General features: G+C 41.2%; 1 protein-coding gene across 1 annotated transcript in view; it reads left to right on the top strand.

The window, feature by feature from the left end:
• LOC140537239 (uncharacterized) overlaps positions 1-17889 on the top strand; it is an 80351-nt gene that overhangs the window by 47792 nt on the left and 14670 nt on the right. Inside the window, exon 3 of the mRNA XM_072659566.1 lies at positions 3517-3571. Within this exon, the coding sequence (XP_072515667.1) occupies positions 3517-3571 (55 nt within the window). The remainder of the gene's footprint in view (positions 1-3516; positions 3572-17889) is intronic.

Consider the following 17889-nt stretch of genomic DNA (forward strand, 5'->3'; position numbering starts at 1 on the left):
TAATTGTACTGTACACTTTGACCCTTTGATAGATAATGTTTTTATTTACTGACTGTCAGTGGTGATGATAATGTTATGGCTCATGCACTAGAGCTGCTGGATAATGAAAATGAACACACAAATGTCCTGGAACGTCCTGGAAAGTCCTGAAAACCAAACCAAAAATTTAACCAAAAGTTTAGGGACAGTTTTTCCAGTCATGGAAACTGGAAATTGCTGGAAATATATATGTGATATCCGAAGAAAGGTTGAGCTGTTGAGCCATAGACGGGTGCCAAAATTGTTGGCCTTAATTGGACACCAACAGATGTACTGAAGAATTTGCATCTTACCGAAGATTTTTTATACCGAACTTTTTGCAACACGTTAGATGCACGTTAAGCAAATGAAGAATGATTATGCATATGAGCTGCAGAAGTGTCTGAATTTGGTGGACGAAAGTGCGTAACCAGAATACCAAGAGGCTTTCAGTCTTGGGCTGAAACTCTGATATTTCTTTTAGGGGGTTTGGGATTTTTGCCCAATTTGGCCTCCAATTTTCCAGCTATGTCCAGTTCTACAAGGACTGGCCCAACACACGATGCTGCAAGAGTGGGAGAGTGACGGCTAGAAGGTACACTGTTTCCTCTGAGACACCTGCAGCTAGCAACTGTCGCTGGATTGGATCTCGGCACACTTAGGAGTTCGTTAACTGCCACTGAGTGATACGTGAGACCGATGGCTCTAGTGCTCTCTTAGTCTCCTCCTCAAGCAACAACTTGCATTCTCAAAGTTGTAGGGCTAACGCTTAGACAGTTGCGCCACCCAAGAGCCCCGAGACTAAGACATAGGTCTAGCCAGTGCTCATGAACTCTAAACTACACTGAAACCTCAGCCTCAGTTTCTGAATTTGTGTGTGTGTGAATGTGTGTATGGGTTTGCAGTCACTCTCATTTTTAACAATATGGAAAGGTGTTGGCACGTTTGGAGGCTGAAACCGGAGCGCTGGCTGGCTGGCCGGCCGGCCGGCCGACCACGAACACGAGATTGACTTTGGCCGGAACGGAGCATTCCTATTCTTCCTCACGAAAGCCAGCGCCTCACTCCTGCACCCATGTGTTGATGATGGGCGCTGTGCCAGGTGGAGGTTGCCATGACTCCCAACACTACCCCTTTTCCTTCCCCTCCCACCATCCTTTGCCCCCCCCCCTTCCTTTTTTTTGGAAGGTGCTGTATTTTTCGGGGTGGGCAGGGCTAAGGGTTTTGATTTAGACAAAAGATGTCTTCACAGTGTCCGCGGAAACGCTCCGCTGGAATGCTCTTGCTTTTTCGGTCTGGCGCGGAGAAACCATGTGACCTTATGGCAAAGGGTTTTTGTTTTGGTGCCAGGACAGGGAGAGAGAGCGAGACAGAGAGAGAGAGAGAGAGAGAGAGAGAGAGGCGGGGTGGCGGTGAGGGGCTGGGAGGGGGGTAAACTTGGAAAGCAATGCCAGGGAGAATTTCTTTTTTCTACCCTGTCTTTGGATTGCTGAGAAAATGGCGGATGGTGCAGTGCAGACTTTTACCTGAATTCGGCGAGATTTTTTGAATCCGGTTGGCTTTTTTATTTTTTTTTGGTTCGCTAACTCTCGCGCTTTGTCTTCGCATTGAACCAACAAAACAAAAGAAATACTCCTAATCGAACGAAAAGAGCACAGACCATTACACTGAAGTGTGTTGGGTAAGCTGGCACCCACTTTGGCGTTGTTTGGGAAAAGACAAGGAAAAACGCCTGGCTCCGGTCGCTTGGAAGTCATGTGAATAATATGCGAGTGCTGGTGGGAGCGAGAGTGAATGGGAGCTGTTCTGTGGCACAGCCATTTGGCAGGGCTCGGCGCCTTGGCAGCTTCTCTGCTCTTTTAAAAATCACTGTGGTCTCATCTGAGCTTGCCCTGTCCTTTCGCCACAGACACCAGGCAGCCAAGTGTGGTAAGCTCTGGCGAAAGCCTGTTGGAGCAGGCCGCTGTTGCTCAACATTATGGAGGGCGTTGGGTGGAGGAGCTGGGTGGGGAGCGTTGTATTGTTTAATCATATGTAGATTGAATAGCTGAGCCACGGTGCCTAATGTACATGAGTGTAGATTCATTATTAGTATACACGCTCACTGTCGTGCAGAAACGTGTATCTTAATTTTAGTGAAAAATGAGGGACTATTTGTGCAGTTATGGAAACTCCTTGTTGGTTTGCATATTCTGGAGATGTTAATGAGAGCCTGGAAAAGTTGAGCTGTTGAGCCACAGAGATTAATAGAGCCCTGTGTATTCCCAATTTTTGTTGGTTTTCACTGTTTGACATAGTTTAAATCTGGAAAGGTCACTTGTTGCTGCACATAATGTCCAGATTTCATGATGAACGGACCAATAGAAATACTCCAAAATTACTTTCATTATTTTCATACTTTCATCCTCGTGTAAAATTTGCCTTTAGTTTTTTTTGTGTGACAATATATTGTTAACCAAATGTAAACAAATATGTCAGTGTAAAAAATTCTCATACTTTACAACATGGATGTGTTATCACCACGTAAAAAAATGCTTAATATAGTCCCGTAACAATGCTTGTTGTTAAACTCATTGGAAACATTGCGGAGCCTCTATGGAGTACACTCATTTTACATCGACGTCCATTGAAAGTCATGAAAGTTTTGAGCTCCTTCAGTACAATATGTTGTTTATCATGATCTCATTCATATATTAATGCAAAAACATATTGCATTGAAAATCGTTCACATGCATTTAAAGAGGCAACATGCAACAGAGATGTGTTATATATATATTCTTATATACATTGTGTGAATTTCATGAAGAATTGACCAAAAGAAATGATCCAGAATGACTTACATTGACTTCCATTGGAGATACATCTAATGCTTGACGTTATATACTTTCCATCTCCAAATCCAAAGCAATACGTCAAATAAAGCCTTAGGAATGGTTTATAGCCATGTAATAATGCTTTTCATAGTTATACAACAAAAATGATCAATTATGCAAAAGTAGTGTATCCCTTGTTTATGGTAAATACACCAGCCTAGAAGATAATATCTGATATCTTGATTTACTGTGTTTTTTAGTGGGTGGAGCAGCAGAATGAACACTGTAAACATTGGCTTTAGATTTTTAATGACGAATGGACCTATAGAAATGCTCCAGAATTACTAGAAATAAAATAATAAATAAAGTTAATCTGTTTACATTGACTTCCATTGGAAACACAATGGATTTTTTTTTCACAGTCTTCACTTTACGTACTTTCCATCTCCAAATACAAACCAATATGTGAAATAATGCCTTAGAAATGCTTCTCCTATTCATGTAAACAGGCAACGTGCGACATGGGTGTGTTGTAAGCATGCAATAACACATAATGTAATCATCAACAGTGTTAATTACTCTAAAATAAGTAGCAAAAGTGCAGCCGTAGGGCGAGCCCTGTTTATTATATACACATAAGCCTGGAAGATTGTAACCGATACTCTTGATTTATTGTGTTTTTCAGTGGGTGGAGCAGCAGAATGCCTTAATACGTTCCAGGAGCTCTGACAGTGAGCCAGGTAAGCCTTCCATTGATAATCTTATACTCATATTGGGTCAGTTGCGGTAAACGTCCAGCGTGAGGCCGCTTCGCCCTGTTGCTCGGCCTGCCAGCCGAGGCCAGCCAGGCTCAGGCAAACAGTTTACAACTTGATTCAGTCGCTGGGAATAAAGGTTGTGGATGTACAAGTTCCTGTTTGTCCTAAAACTGCTGAGGAGGAGAGTGAGGTTCCTTCCAATTCGAAATCAGAACGATGTGTGAGAGTATGATGGATTATAAATGAAGAGCTGGGCTCCAAAAAGGCACGAAGTTCAGGCCTCGACAGTGTGCATTTACAGTTGTTTTAGTGCAGTTGGTGCAGTCAAAGTAGTACAGAGGACTACAGTGCACTCCGATTTTTTATCAAATAGCAAAATGAACAATGAAATGGCCCATTAATATATTATAAATAAGTATACTATATTATATAATAATATATACTATATATATAAAGTTAGACATAATTCTAATGGACGCGAATGGACCCAGGGTTTGTCATGACTACACCACAAATATAGCCATTTGATTTACTATCCAAACCCACCAGTGAACCTACACCACGTGTCTTCTGAGTTTTACATGCAGTGTTGGCGATGGTAAAACAGAGGCAAATCCAGAATAATACGTTTATCTGGGGATATTTTTCTGCGCAACACCCTACATGTATCCCGCCGCCATGAATAGATTGAAAAATGTTTAGGCCAAAATTGTCTCACACAGCTCAGAGCGACTTAAATATGTTAAATAATGCATAAAAAAGGGACCGTACAGCAGGAATGTGTTATAACCATGTAATAACGTACAACCTTATCTTTAACAATGTAATTACTATGACCGTACATTGAGCAGCAGACTGAACATGATCTTGTAAACATTGTGTCCTAATGTCTTGATGAATTGACCAATAGAAATGCTCCAGAATTATTTGGAATTGAAATGGAAATGGCCTGAGGACATCTTAGGGATGTCTGGTTCAATTCACCACCATTGTGAACTGTATATGAGGCTATCACATTACAGCACAGAAAAATGATGTAAAGTTGATGCTGATTACTGGAAACTAACAAAGACTGCAAGTAATGCTGGGAAACGTAGTTCTTTCTTGCTTAAATGTTCAGTAGATTATACACGCCCATTTTTTAACAGTGCGTTAACAGTGCATTAAAATCATTTACATTTCAGTGCTATACAAACATCACCTCACCGTTATCCACCGTTATTATAGAAAGACAACTATTCTTTATTGCATGAAACCCTTAATAAATAAAACAGCAAGTGCAAACCTACATCTCCTAAAGTTCTGCTGAACATAATGTACTGTAGCTTAGTTTATCCTGCAAGAACTGGATACATGCAAGTCCCTCACAAGTCTGATGTTGTCATGACGTCTAATTTTCCAACATTTTTAGGAACAATACAACTTGAATTTCACACAGTATAAATAAGCTCTAGTTTGTTTACGTTTTGAGCATTAACCACTTGTCATAAACCCGTAGATCCGATCTTGTGGTGAATCTGGCAACCCAAGCTCGCTTCTGTGGGTCTCTGTCACTGTGGTGCGTTCAGCAGATTTGATTTTTTCCCATCATCGATGCCGAGTCGAGCTCGTTTTCCTAACTAAACAATCCCCGTTCCTGACTATCGTCCCGCCCAGAAAATCCACGGCTGGCCTTCAGGCCCCAGAAGACAAGAAGAGAGCCTGCGAGGACGTGTGCATCCAGGTTGAGGTAGTAGGTTGTATGGTTTAGAATTACACCATGGGAGTTAACTGTACAACCTTCTAGCTTTCCTTGGAGTACACTCATGTCGTCCAGCAAGACTTGGCTGCAGGAAAACAGTTCCCGCTGACTCGAGTGCAACTCCAGCACATGAAGACTTGACACCTCAGCCCTTAGCCTTTTATGCTGACGCAAAAAGTGGCTATTTGTCCCTTCTCCATTTATAGGGGATTTCTCAGTGCTGTAGTTACATTTGTTTTAATGAATAACATAAGAACAGAATCTTGCAAAACACGATGATGCAGCCAACAATAAGGGTAGCATGGAGCTGCTTTAATACGGTGATAGGAAAAATGGTTGCTTACTGAAAGCTCCAATTCCACACACTGATTCATTTTAGTATGACCAAAGCAGGAGTCACCAGATTCATATTCAGTTATGCCTTTACTGTAGACTTGCTTGCTTAATTTGATTGAACCCGGGAGCCGGGATGGTACATGGACTTTTTACCTTTATATTTATGTCATCTGACTGATGTTCTTGTCCAGAGAGAACATTTGAAGCATATTACACAGGTCGGAAAATGTAGAGTTAAGAGTCTTGCCCAAGGACTCTGGGTAACTTGGTTAGCATATAGAGGGCAGTGGTCGTACTACTCCAGTATTTGTATGTAGCTCAGATAGAACCTCAAGGCGAACATGCTTTTGGTCACCTACTCATGTTTCCAGACCTTAAAAAGTTTTTTATATATATATAATGGTAAGTGTGTTTGATTACTGAGCCCTTCGAGAATCAAGTACGGCTCGGCTTGACCCACCATCCTTTAATCCAGGCTTTTTTCTGTCCTGCACCGAAGTGTTGAAACAAACTTCCCCTGGGTGTCTGAACAGCAGAGTCCAACGCTCGCTGTCTTCAAACCCAGACTGAAGACCCTCCTCTTCTGAGAGTTCTCAGGCAGAGTGTAGAGTGTGTAGAGTACTGTGTCTCCAGACTGACTTCTGTATTTAGTATAGTCTAAGTTTAGAGGGATCTTTTGGACTCTAGCCGATATAAACTAGCTAAGGGTATTTTTTATAATGTAATGTAAATGAGTTGTGTGTTTATAGGTCCCAGCATTCATACATTATTAAAATCCGCCTCTAGATGCCTGGAATCTGAGATCATTTTGAAGCAGACAGCAGACCAGCAGAAAGGCTAAAGTACGGCCGCCGCACCGCAGGGTTAGTTTAACACATTGCTACTGTTAAGCTTTCCAGTGAAAACAATGAGAGAAGTCTGTGTTTCCTCAAATCCACATTACACAATCTGTTGAAATATTAGCATTTTGACATTGGTTCTTGCTCTTTGAGGTCGGAAATAAATGCACCCGTGTTTGCACCTTTATTTGGGTTCAGATATTTTTCATTTACAGCCGAGACGTACAGGTTGCTTAGGTACAAATACTACTAATATTATTTTGCCCATTTTTTTTATTTGTGCTACTAAATAAGGTGGAATCAGTACAAAATTGATTTTTCCACTTTCTTAAATGTATGTCGTATGGTTACACCCCTAATAAGTGGACATGGACCAGCTACCCTGGGGCAGGTAGGGTTAAGGAGTCTTCTTCAGTCTTGACCACAGGCCAGTGCATCTTCCAGTGCCTTCTCTCAGAAATTAGACATTCATTCTGCTGCAGCCTTTACAGTTCTTTTACTCAAATTAGACATCTGAGCCTCTCAGCAAAACATTCATTTCACTCTAACTGCTGCTGCTGCTGCTGCTTTTGAGTATAAAATGGCCGTTACACCTCACTTTTGCACTCTACTGTGTGATCAGCCTTTATGATGATGTGTTTTAATTTATAGAAAGCCTCGCCTCTCCCTGTGGTTGGTTCAGACCAGATGTTTCCCGTCTCCCCGTCCCACCCGCTCACCCCCCCCTCACTTTTCTTCACCTTTTACCTCCTGTTTCTTGACAACCTGATTATGTGCTGAAACCATTAGGATGTAATAAGCTGCTGGTGCACCTTTTAGTCGTAAACCATTCCAAATTACAGCACATTCGTATCGACATTATGTTGTCAAGGATATTTGCTTATAGTTGAGAAAAAGAACCAGATGTAACTCAGATGCAGCTCGTGAGAAATTAGAATAATTACATTACGAAAAAAAAAAGCATCAGTAGCTTTTATTTGTACTTATTATGCTGTTCACTCCCGGTTCCATGTATGGAAATTAAGCTGCAAAAACAGCTTAACAGTTCACACACATACATCTATTCCACCTACACCAATTAAGCCCCGCCCATGCATGGTTTTTGCGTTGCCATAAAAACCAACACATTTGTATGTGTCCCTTATTCTGCCTACAGCAGTTTAGCCCCGCCCATTCATTACTTTTCAGATGTAAAATAAACACATTTACTTACATGCACGTATTTGACCCATTTACTGTTTCAAAACTGTTTCAAAAATGTTATGTCACAGTAACCAACATATTTGCACATATGCACCTATCTGGCCTTCAGCAGTTTAGCCCCGCCCATTCATTGCTTTTCTGGTGTCACAAAAAACAAAACATTTATGCACCTATCCAGCCTACTGCAGTTTAGCTCCGCCCATTTAATGTTTTTATGATGTCACAGTAACCAACACATTTGCACATATGCACCTATCCAGCCTACTGCAGTTTAGCCCCGCCCATTTATTTGATTTGAAGACTACTGCAGTTTCTCCATTTCGTTCAGGACAGCCAGTCAGAGCTCGAAGGCACAGTAAAGAAGAAGTGTATAAATGACAAACCCAGACTACATAAACAAAAATAATGCACTAGAAGGATCTGTAAGAGAACCAGAAGTGGTTCTGCAATGGCGTTTCCCCACAGAACGTTTTGCCCCGCCTTCATTTTTAAGATTGCGAGACATTCTGAGCCTAATTTTACCGAATGCTTCAGAGGTGAAGCCCAGTCGCTTCACTGAAACAGTGAAAACGGTGAATTCGAATTGTTGATCTCGGACGGGCCAGTTGTGTAGCGTCTAGTGCACAACTTAATTATGTAAGAGTACAAATGGTTTCATTAAACTGTACGAATGAACTTTTAATTATTTATGTTATTAAATTAGCATTCCAAATGCTGCTTTCCAGACAGCCAGACTGGTCCTGCGTTCATAACAATGATAATTCATGAATCTGAATGTAAAAAAGGATATGAAACAGCCCCAGGCCAGGTCATAACTCAGGGCTTATCTCAGGAAAGCCTGAGTTACAGCACTATGCTCATACTGAACTGTGCAAAAGTGAGAAAGTGCTTCCTTTCATTTGTTTAATAACTAATAACAGCGGTCTGTACCACAGTTCACTCATTTCTCACCTTTACGAAAGAAGCTGAAAACTTGTAAGACGACAGAATCCTCAACAACTCAATCTGATACCAGATGTTCGAGAGTTTAGTGCGTCCACCTTTACCTTCATCACAGCTTTCGTTTCTTTTAGGAGACTCACTTCCAGTGTTTCTGTAGAAATCTGTACAACCACACCCATTGATAAGGTTGAAGCCTGGACTCACAGTGGACTGGGATGCTCCGTCTGTTTGCTTTTCTCAGTAAGATCTTCCTGATCAGCTCCACATCCTTTCAGACCAGCAGTGTCGAGTCATCTTCTCAAAGATTTTTAGGCTTACAGCTTTTAATGGGAGCAGTTTCCGTGTTCTACCAGGTCTTGCACGGTTGTTAGGGGTCCCACTTTCCCATTTTTATACATAACAGTTATGGACGTTCTCCTGAATGAAGGAGAAGAATAAATAGTGGGTTGGCTCCTCTGTATGTTGTTAAACATCCCCGAGTCGGGCTTGATTTGAGCAGAAACACAGAGTGAACATCTTTGCAGCTTAACACTGACACAAAGTGACAGTGGAATTCTGCATTATGGTGGCCTGTTAATTAACTTTTCCCTTTCTCAGGGGGGAGCCCACACTCTCAATTAGTGCTATTTTGCGGTGTTGTATATTTTTAGATGGAGCTCTAATCCGCTGCAGGGCAGGGTACAGTACACACCACTCGCCGCCTGTAATACGATAGAGCACCTTCATCGTAAACACACCGGCTGAACCGAATGAACTGCGGAAAAGCAAACCCACAGAGTCTGCTGCGGTTCTCCTTCCACATGTCGTCGCAGCAGACTCTATTATCGATGATACATTTCCAAGTCAGGAGGCGTGCCATTGGAAGGAGCGTTCAAGAGGAAGCTGTATGTTTCCTTTGAGTTATACACACCCTCAGAGGGTCCAGAACTATCAGGTTCACTTTTTTACGCCGGGTGCTAAAGGTCAGCTGGTGTTCTGCGGCAAGTCCACGTCGTTAGCATAAGGAACCCATTTTACATCTGCTTGGCCGTTGCCTCCTGCCTGTCAGCCTGTCCGTGGCTCTCCTGGTGGTGCCTCCTGTGTTTGTGTAGCCTCAGTCAAGGCTCCCTCCCTCCCTCCCTTCCTCGTGCCAGGCCTTGACATCAGCCGGCTTCTTCTTACTCAGCGCTCCGAATCAGCTACGATTAGAATGATTTACAGATGGGCCCCGGACATAAACACAGCGTATGAAACGTAATATTCAAGCCGTACCATATGGGGAAAGCCTCAGTGTTCACGGTCTCCGCAGTCGATTGCCTTTTTGATATACAGCCCCGCGCTCTCCACAGTGAAAGATGGCGTAGCCCTGTAATATGCGGTCGAGCATACAGATTGACTGGTCCCAAACCTGCCTTGCCTCGGCTGCTGAAGTTATTCGACACAGGCCCCTGGCTATGTGGAAGCGGGACACGCTGGGTCTCTTTGGCCGGACGCCACCCGGACACTCGGTAAGCACATTTGGATGCCTGGAGACCTGGAGAGGAGAGGAAATATGAAATATGAGGGAAGGATTAGGGTCTGGCTGGATCATCTCGCATCACTTGCATCACACAACTGAGAAGAATTTGTCTTGCTGCTGGTGGAACTGTTTTTTGGACACAATGGACCTACCTAATGGACACCCAGTTCACCCAGCAGCTTCAAATGACTCCAGTTCACATCAACGGTGTCAGAAGGGCTGGTGAGTATTTCCTGAACTGCTAATCTTCTGGGAGTTTCAGCACAACAGCCGCTAGAGTTACTCAGTATGGTGGAATCCAGAGAGCGGCGGTTCTACAGACGGAAACGTCTTGTAGATGAGAGAGGCCTACAGGGAATGGCGAGAGAGACTGGTCAGAAAGGCTACAGTAGCTCATATAACCACTTGTGTACAGTTGTGGAGAGCAGACAAGCATATCAGAACACGTCCAACCTTGAGGAGGATGATGGGCTACAGCAGCAGAAGACCACGTCTGGGTCCTGACAAAGTGCTACGTAAGCATGGGATGGAGCATTTTGCTCATAATCTGGTGGGTTCGATGATACCTGGATCTGCTAAGCTGCCACTGTTGGACCCTTGAGCAAGGCCCTTAACCCTGCTGGTGCTGTAGCATGGCTGACCTTGTGCCTCGAGCCTGGAAGCATGTAGAGATGATAGAGATGTCCTTGTTGGCATAGAAACTTTTAATGCCCCAACCACTGCCCCAACACTGGCCCATCGCAAACATTGGTCAGTTTCTCGTTTCAAGTCTTGTGCTGTCCTGCTCAGTGACATATTTGCCAGGCGTGTTCTGGAACTGTCTCAGTTAAACCCTAAGAGATTTAAGTTCACAGTTTGTGTTCCCATTTCACGGTGTGTGTGTGTGTGTGTGTGTGTGTGTGTATGTGTATGTGGGGCTTGAGTGTGAAGTTTGCGGAAGGCCGCTGCTCCACACACAGCCTGCTACATCTGCTTGGCTTGTTGTTAGCACGGTTTTTCTGCTTGCGTGGTCTAGGAGGTCTAGTCCACATGCTGGATTTCAGTCTGAAAGAGCCTCTCTGAGCATTAGGGCAAAAAGGGACTTAACAGCTATCAATTAAGCACAAACAAATGGGCCGTGATATTAATGGGAATTCAATAGTGTTGCGTGAAAGCTTTGGTCATCGATTCTGCTTTCCTCACAACACCGGCGGCGGCTGGGAAGGTACTTAGCGTTGTTTGTTTGTCCGAAGAATGGGGGCTTGATGAAATGTGCCTTGATTTGGATGTATGGAACTAGGAAAGCCCTTTAATTGGTCTGACATATTTACATTATGTGGAGGTTCCTCAAACTCAGAATCTCATTCCGACAAAAATGCTCTCCTGAAGGGTTCTTCAATGGCAATGGTGCCCAATCCGTGGTTCCCAATCCTGTTTGTGGGGGTCTACCTACCACTCTGCACAGTTCAGCTCCAACCCCACCTGATCCAGGTAATGAAGGACTTCAGGAGCATGCTCGATCAGAGCTTTCTAGCCTGGTAGATCTCCAGTGTTTCTATGCTCGAAGTAAAGTCCACTGAAAGGTTTCATTGGGATCCAAAAGTTGTACCTTTTTTGGTACCTTTAATCAAACCTTGGACTGGGATAGGACCTTAATATTATGTCGAGGTTCTTCAAACATTAAAAATTTTTAGAACAGAACGTCTCATTTACAGTAAAACACATCGCTGACTGCTGGCTTTAAAAATACTATTGTGAAGATTCTAAAAACTAGTGGACTACACATACACCTCCTAGCTGTAAACCATTCCAGTGTACCAAACATTTAATGCAACATTATGTTGTCAGTGTTATTTTGAGGATAAGATGATATGACATTAAGTTCCAGGACAAATTGGACAATGAGACTCAAAAAAATAATAAATAAACATTTGTAAATGATTTTTGCTTTGGATATACAGTCGTACTCCACATTTTGGAGGTTCCACAAACATCAAAAAGGTTCCTCACACTTGAACATCTCAGTTACAGAAATAGTCTCCCATTGATGAGTTCTTTAGGAAACCAAAGTAAGTCTTCAATGACTTTGATGTTCCCTGTTTTGTGACCTTTTTATCTTCAGTGCTGGTTTAATTAGGAATCCCTTATCTTAAGACTAGCCGTTTGCAGTGAATGGACAAAATATCATATTAAGATTCTGTTGCTAGGTACCGTAATTATGTTATGCCTCGGAAACACAGTTGCAAAGATGGCAAAGACTGGTCTGCATTACTATTAACTAATAAAGCGATGTTTGTTGGACCACACAAAAACCTTGATTAGTCAGAAATTCCTGGAGAACACACCTCAAAGAACGTCTGGGATTAGTCGAGATTCTCACAGCACACAGTAAACAGTGTTGTAAATGATTGGAGGTGGGATGACCAAACATGCTCTTTTTTCTGGACATCAGAATTTGTAAATGTCTGGGATTTAGTGTTGATTCTACCATCATCACACATACTGTGTGTGGATTTTTACAGCCGATTGGACACGGCTTAAAAACAAAAAATATAAACAAATACAAATCGGTCTGGCTTTATCAGACTTTTTATTTGATTGATTTTTGTATTTATTTTTATTTATTTTTACATGAAAAAACTATGGGAATTGTGATTAATTTTTTTTTATTTATTTAATTAATTTTGATCTATTTATTAGTTTTGGTAAATTAATAAATTTTTGTATATTAACATTTATTAATTAAGCTTCATGATTTTAGAGATACTTAACTTCCTCCTACCCTCACAAACACTTTGCCACGATCCTACAACTTGGGCCTACTTAAAGCCTCCCAGCCACAAGCCCCAAGACCTCCCAGCTTCGACAGATGCCCACATGACCCCAGTGTCCTTTTTTTAATAAAAAATATATATATATAAACGTGTATGCAAATAAGCCTCTAATTTGGGCTTATTTGCATACACGTTTAGCAGCTTATAGAAGCTAAATGCTGAATTATAGAGCTGTGTTTACTGTAGGGCCGTAACTCTGAGCACTGACAGGCCCAGACTTGATAAGTCATCGGTGCTGTTAGAAACAGCACAGAAATGAACCCAAAGGAAAAGCTTTACTTTGTAAACTCAGTGCTGTTGACATATCCCCTCACCTCCCCTTCCCCGGACAGAGAGAGAGAGAGAGAGAGAGAGAGAGAGACGAGCTCCGCTCATTGCAGGGAGTTTGTTTTAAGAGGGAGTTTTTGCCTTCACCTCTGAACCCCGATGGTTCCTCCAGATGTAGCCAAGCGAACAATGTTGGAAATCCTGCCGCCGAATCAGCAGAATCGGGTCCAGCTGGCTGGGCCGGTCAAGCTGCAACTCATTGGTTACAGCTGGGCTTCGATTTATGTGAAAGTTGAACAAATAAATTGCCGGATTAGACGAGGAGGGGAAGAAGACACTCTTGTTTCGCTCCGCCGTAGGCCCCCTCGAAGCCACGCTGGAAAGGGGGTTAGCGGTGGTTCCCTCCTGGGCCTTCTCGATAAATCTAAGAAAAATAGCATAAAAACGACCATTCTCTTGCTTTTCGCTGGTGTAACGTTTCAAAGATCGCATCCAACGTTTCTCCAAATACTAAAGAAACAGGAGAAGGTTCTCAAACTTGCTTCGAACATGTGGAAAGTTCCTGAGGTTCGTGCCTCCTGAGTGAAGGTGGTTGATTGTTGAAGTCATTGATTTCTCTGCCACTCAAAACCGTGTTAATCTATTCCCTGCCCAAAGTATTGCAGATCAGGTATTGGTGAGCTTCAAGCATTATTGATATCAGTCTTTACTTACCTCTACCGTTCTGGATCCCCTGCGGTCTGTGAGTTATGAAGCCCTGCTCTTACCTTCTGTTTAATTATTTCTTGCTTGTCACTCATTGAAACAAGCTGAGACCTTCTGTTGAAGGTGCAGAGTCTACATTCTCAAGCTAAACCATCATGTTTGTTAGTGATTATTTTATTGTGGTGTGAATCTGATTAAAAATGATTGTTCTGTGGAAAAGAAAAACAAAATGCTTTATATTTTTGCCATGTTTTTAGCATTTTCTGACCTCACAAAGCATGAAACTTGAGCACCACAGGAAGAAAGTCAAGTGTAAACTCTGTAGCCGTCACACAAAAATCTTTTAGCTCAGTTTTTGACTCGTTTTTCATTTTTTGACACTTTTTCAATCGTGTCAACTTACTCCAAGGTCAGGGTTAGTTATAACAGCCTGAGAAGCTAGAACTCGAAACATTCTGGTGTATCTATTCCAGCTCGATTAATTCTGTAGTAGTATATGTAGCTCGACCCTTAGCACCTTACCAAATAAACATACAACCCTCAAAATAAATACGATGATCCAATTGGCACCATGCCAAGTGCCAGGCATGGGCTAGGGGGGTATAAATCGTGTGTTCTCTGCAATGATGGATGGTGGTGCTACATCCAATACTTTTGGGATGAGTTGAGGAGTTGTGGATGAGTTGAGGTGGGGTGGTGATCATCATTCAACATCCTGACCTCACTAACGCTCTTGTCGCTGAATGCAGTCAAATCCTCACAGCAATGCTCCTCTCTCCAAATCTAGTAGAAAGCCTTCTTCTTCTCTGGACAGTAGAGACAGTTACTCCAACAAAAGCAGGATCGACTCCTTTTAATACCCTTGATTTCAAAAGAAGCAGTGGATGAGCAGGTGTCCCAATACTTTTGTCCTTTTAGTGTATTTCCCTTTTTGCTGAATTTTATCTTTTGATTTAATGCGAATCTGGCAGTTCAAGTCAATATTTAGTGATGAATGGACCAATAGAAATGTGGTATATGCTATAATTTTAGAAATGCTATATATCGACTGTGATGATATTTTAATAAATTCATTTTTTAGGGGTTAACTGGCCAGATCCCTTTCTCAACACAGGACTCTTACAGTGCTGTGTTTTCTTTAGGTGCATACCGTTGTTGTGCCACATTAGCCTCACATTTTATGTGTAATTGATTGTTGTTCTGGTAAAGAGGTGCCGTAATTGAAAGCTTAGCCTTCCGCTCCTCCACCCCCCCCCCCCCACCCCCCCTCCCAAGTACACAACATCGATGAACATGACCTGACCATCCTTGATCTCTAAAAGCCAGGGTGCAGACCAGCGTGTCAGATGCCAGCTTTGTGCCCGGACCAGGGCATCCGGTTCGTCGCGGCTAGCTCAGTAAATTTTGCCTGTCCTCCACAGTGGCAACCTGAGCAATAAAGTGGTCAGTTTTATTGCAAATAAATAACCATAATAAATACATGACTGAGGTGTCATTGATCTGTCTGGATTCAGGACTGGCCTTGCTGCGTAAGGCACTTTCTCCCATCAATACACTTTTGCCCCCTGACCCCTGAGAGGAATCAATGTGATTGATTGGCAAGGGCAGGGGCAAGGGCAGGGGCAGGGGCTGCAGACTGGACCAACAACAACGATGATGGTCATTAATGTGTCGCACTCAGCATATGCGTCTCCTGCAAGGAGGTCGGTGTGGGTGGGTGTTTGTTTGTGTACATTTTGAGGATGAGAAGGTCCTGTAAAAACAAAGGACCTGGGTTACTGGGGCTGTTACTGCTATTACTTCTTACAGATACTTACGTACATACATATAAAATACATATGATGCATTACATATACATACTAACAGAATATATATATTCTGTTATATATAAATATATATTGCATATATTTACTGTTCATATAATACATATGGGGTATATTTTTTGAATGACAATATATATACATATCTACTTTTATGTAATAAATTGAGTGTATATATATATATATATATATATATATATATATATATATATATATATATATATATATATATATATATAGTATTACTACATATAGGAACATACAAATGGGACATATCACAGATATAATGGATATTGGATACAATGCAGAATGCAGATATTGCAAATAATTGCAAATAATATATTGATATTAATATATCTACCTATATATAAACCATTATGTATAACATATGGATTGTTATATTGTTATTTTATATATATACATACACATGTATACTACATATACCTATGTATTACATACAGATATCTACCTATACCTATTATTACATATTATTATTATTACATTAATACCTATGGATACATGTATAATAGGCATATTAATATTACTATTATTATTAGTATTACTATTATTATTATTATTATTATTATTATTACAACAGTAATATATGTATGTTTAGGCCATATATTTATTACATACATTTAAATACATAATTATGTCACATGCATATGCATGTATGTATGTATTTGTGTCTGTGTGTCCGTCCCGTCCCCCAGCTCTGTTGGTATGGCTAGTCTGCATTAGGGACAGTGCTGTGTTAATGCCTGTACCTCCGCTGTGCTCTGCAGCTCCCAGAGATACGGCCGCTTTCATTCCCGCTGATTTTCTTTATGTTGAAATTGGATTGATTTCACCGTGTCACCGACATGTGGCTCAGCTTTATTCTCTCCGAATGCATGAAATGCCCAGTGTCATCTCTTGTCTGTTTAAGCCCCCCACATCAGCTCATTCAGTTAGATTACGCTATTATACGTCTCATAATTCACAACTCTGAAAATAACTGTCCTCTTTAGGACTGGGCAGCTCCGCGCTGCCTTCCCTCTGCCATTATCACGAGATGTCACGGCGCTTATCGCCAGTGACAACAAAAGCACAGAGAAATTCTATTTTATTTCTCACTCCTAGCTTCAGAAACAAGCAGAGGAACAGTGTGGAAAGTGCAGATTACAACTTCAGTAGATAAGCGTATGAGTTCTCATGTTCAAGTAAGAGTTGCGCTCACAGCTTTGTCTGTTATTTCATTGTTTGCCTTTTTTATTACAAACAAGTGGAAAATAGTCAGAGGTACAAAATTAAACTTGCTAATAAGGTTCATAATATAAACTGAATTTAAATGGAATTCATCCAATCATTTGAGTCGTACAATAATAAAAAGAAAACAGTCCTTCTCCACTTCCACGTCTAGCTTTTTCTGTTACTATACATTTTACATATATATATTTTTACATATATATATATATATATATATAGACACATGATACATGACATGCAGCGGATTCAATTGCATTCATAATGTGTTATATGGCGTACATAATCTCGTACAGTGCCTGACGCAAACCATTAGTAAATATACCAACATCCATAACACTAACACAAGGGTACGACATTATACAAACATCTGAGGGCCCTGAGGACAGTTGTGAGGACAACTGAAGCAAAAAAGACTTCTATATAGCATCTAAAATGAGCCCTCTGACTCATAACATGGTGCTGTGTAGAACCGAGAGTATACAAAGTTAGAATGTCAGATTTAATAATACATTATGTTATATTTCTATAACCTGTAATGAGAGTTATATACTTATATAATTCTAAAGTGTTATTCAGCAAACCATAATCTCTAATGAGTATTTCTACAGGCCCATGCCAGGCATTGTACGTTTTTAAGTATTCTATATACACATTCTACACATATAGATTATGTGTAGAATGTGTTTATATATGTGATTATATATATACATTCTACATACATTAGTAATGCATTATGATATATTTCTATAGCCTGTAATGACGGTTATATACTGTATATAATTATAAAGTGTTATTGAGCTAGCCATAATCCCTTGTTTGAGTATTTCTACAGGCCCATGCCAGGTATTGTACGTTATTAAGTTTGATATAGAATATACATTCTACGTA

This window comes from Salminus brasiliensis, chromosome 16 (genome assembly GCF_030463535.1).
Source record: "Salminus brasiliensis chromosome 16, fSalBra1.hap2, whole genome shotgun sequence".
In the NCBI taxonomy this organism is placed as follows: Eukaryota; Metazoa; Chordata; class Actinopteri; order Characiformes; family Bryconidae; genus Salminus; species Salminus brasiliensis.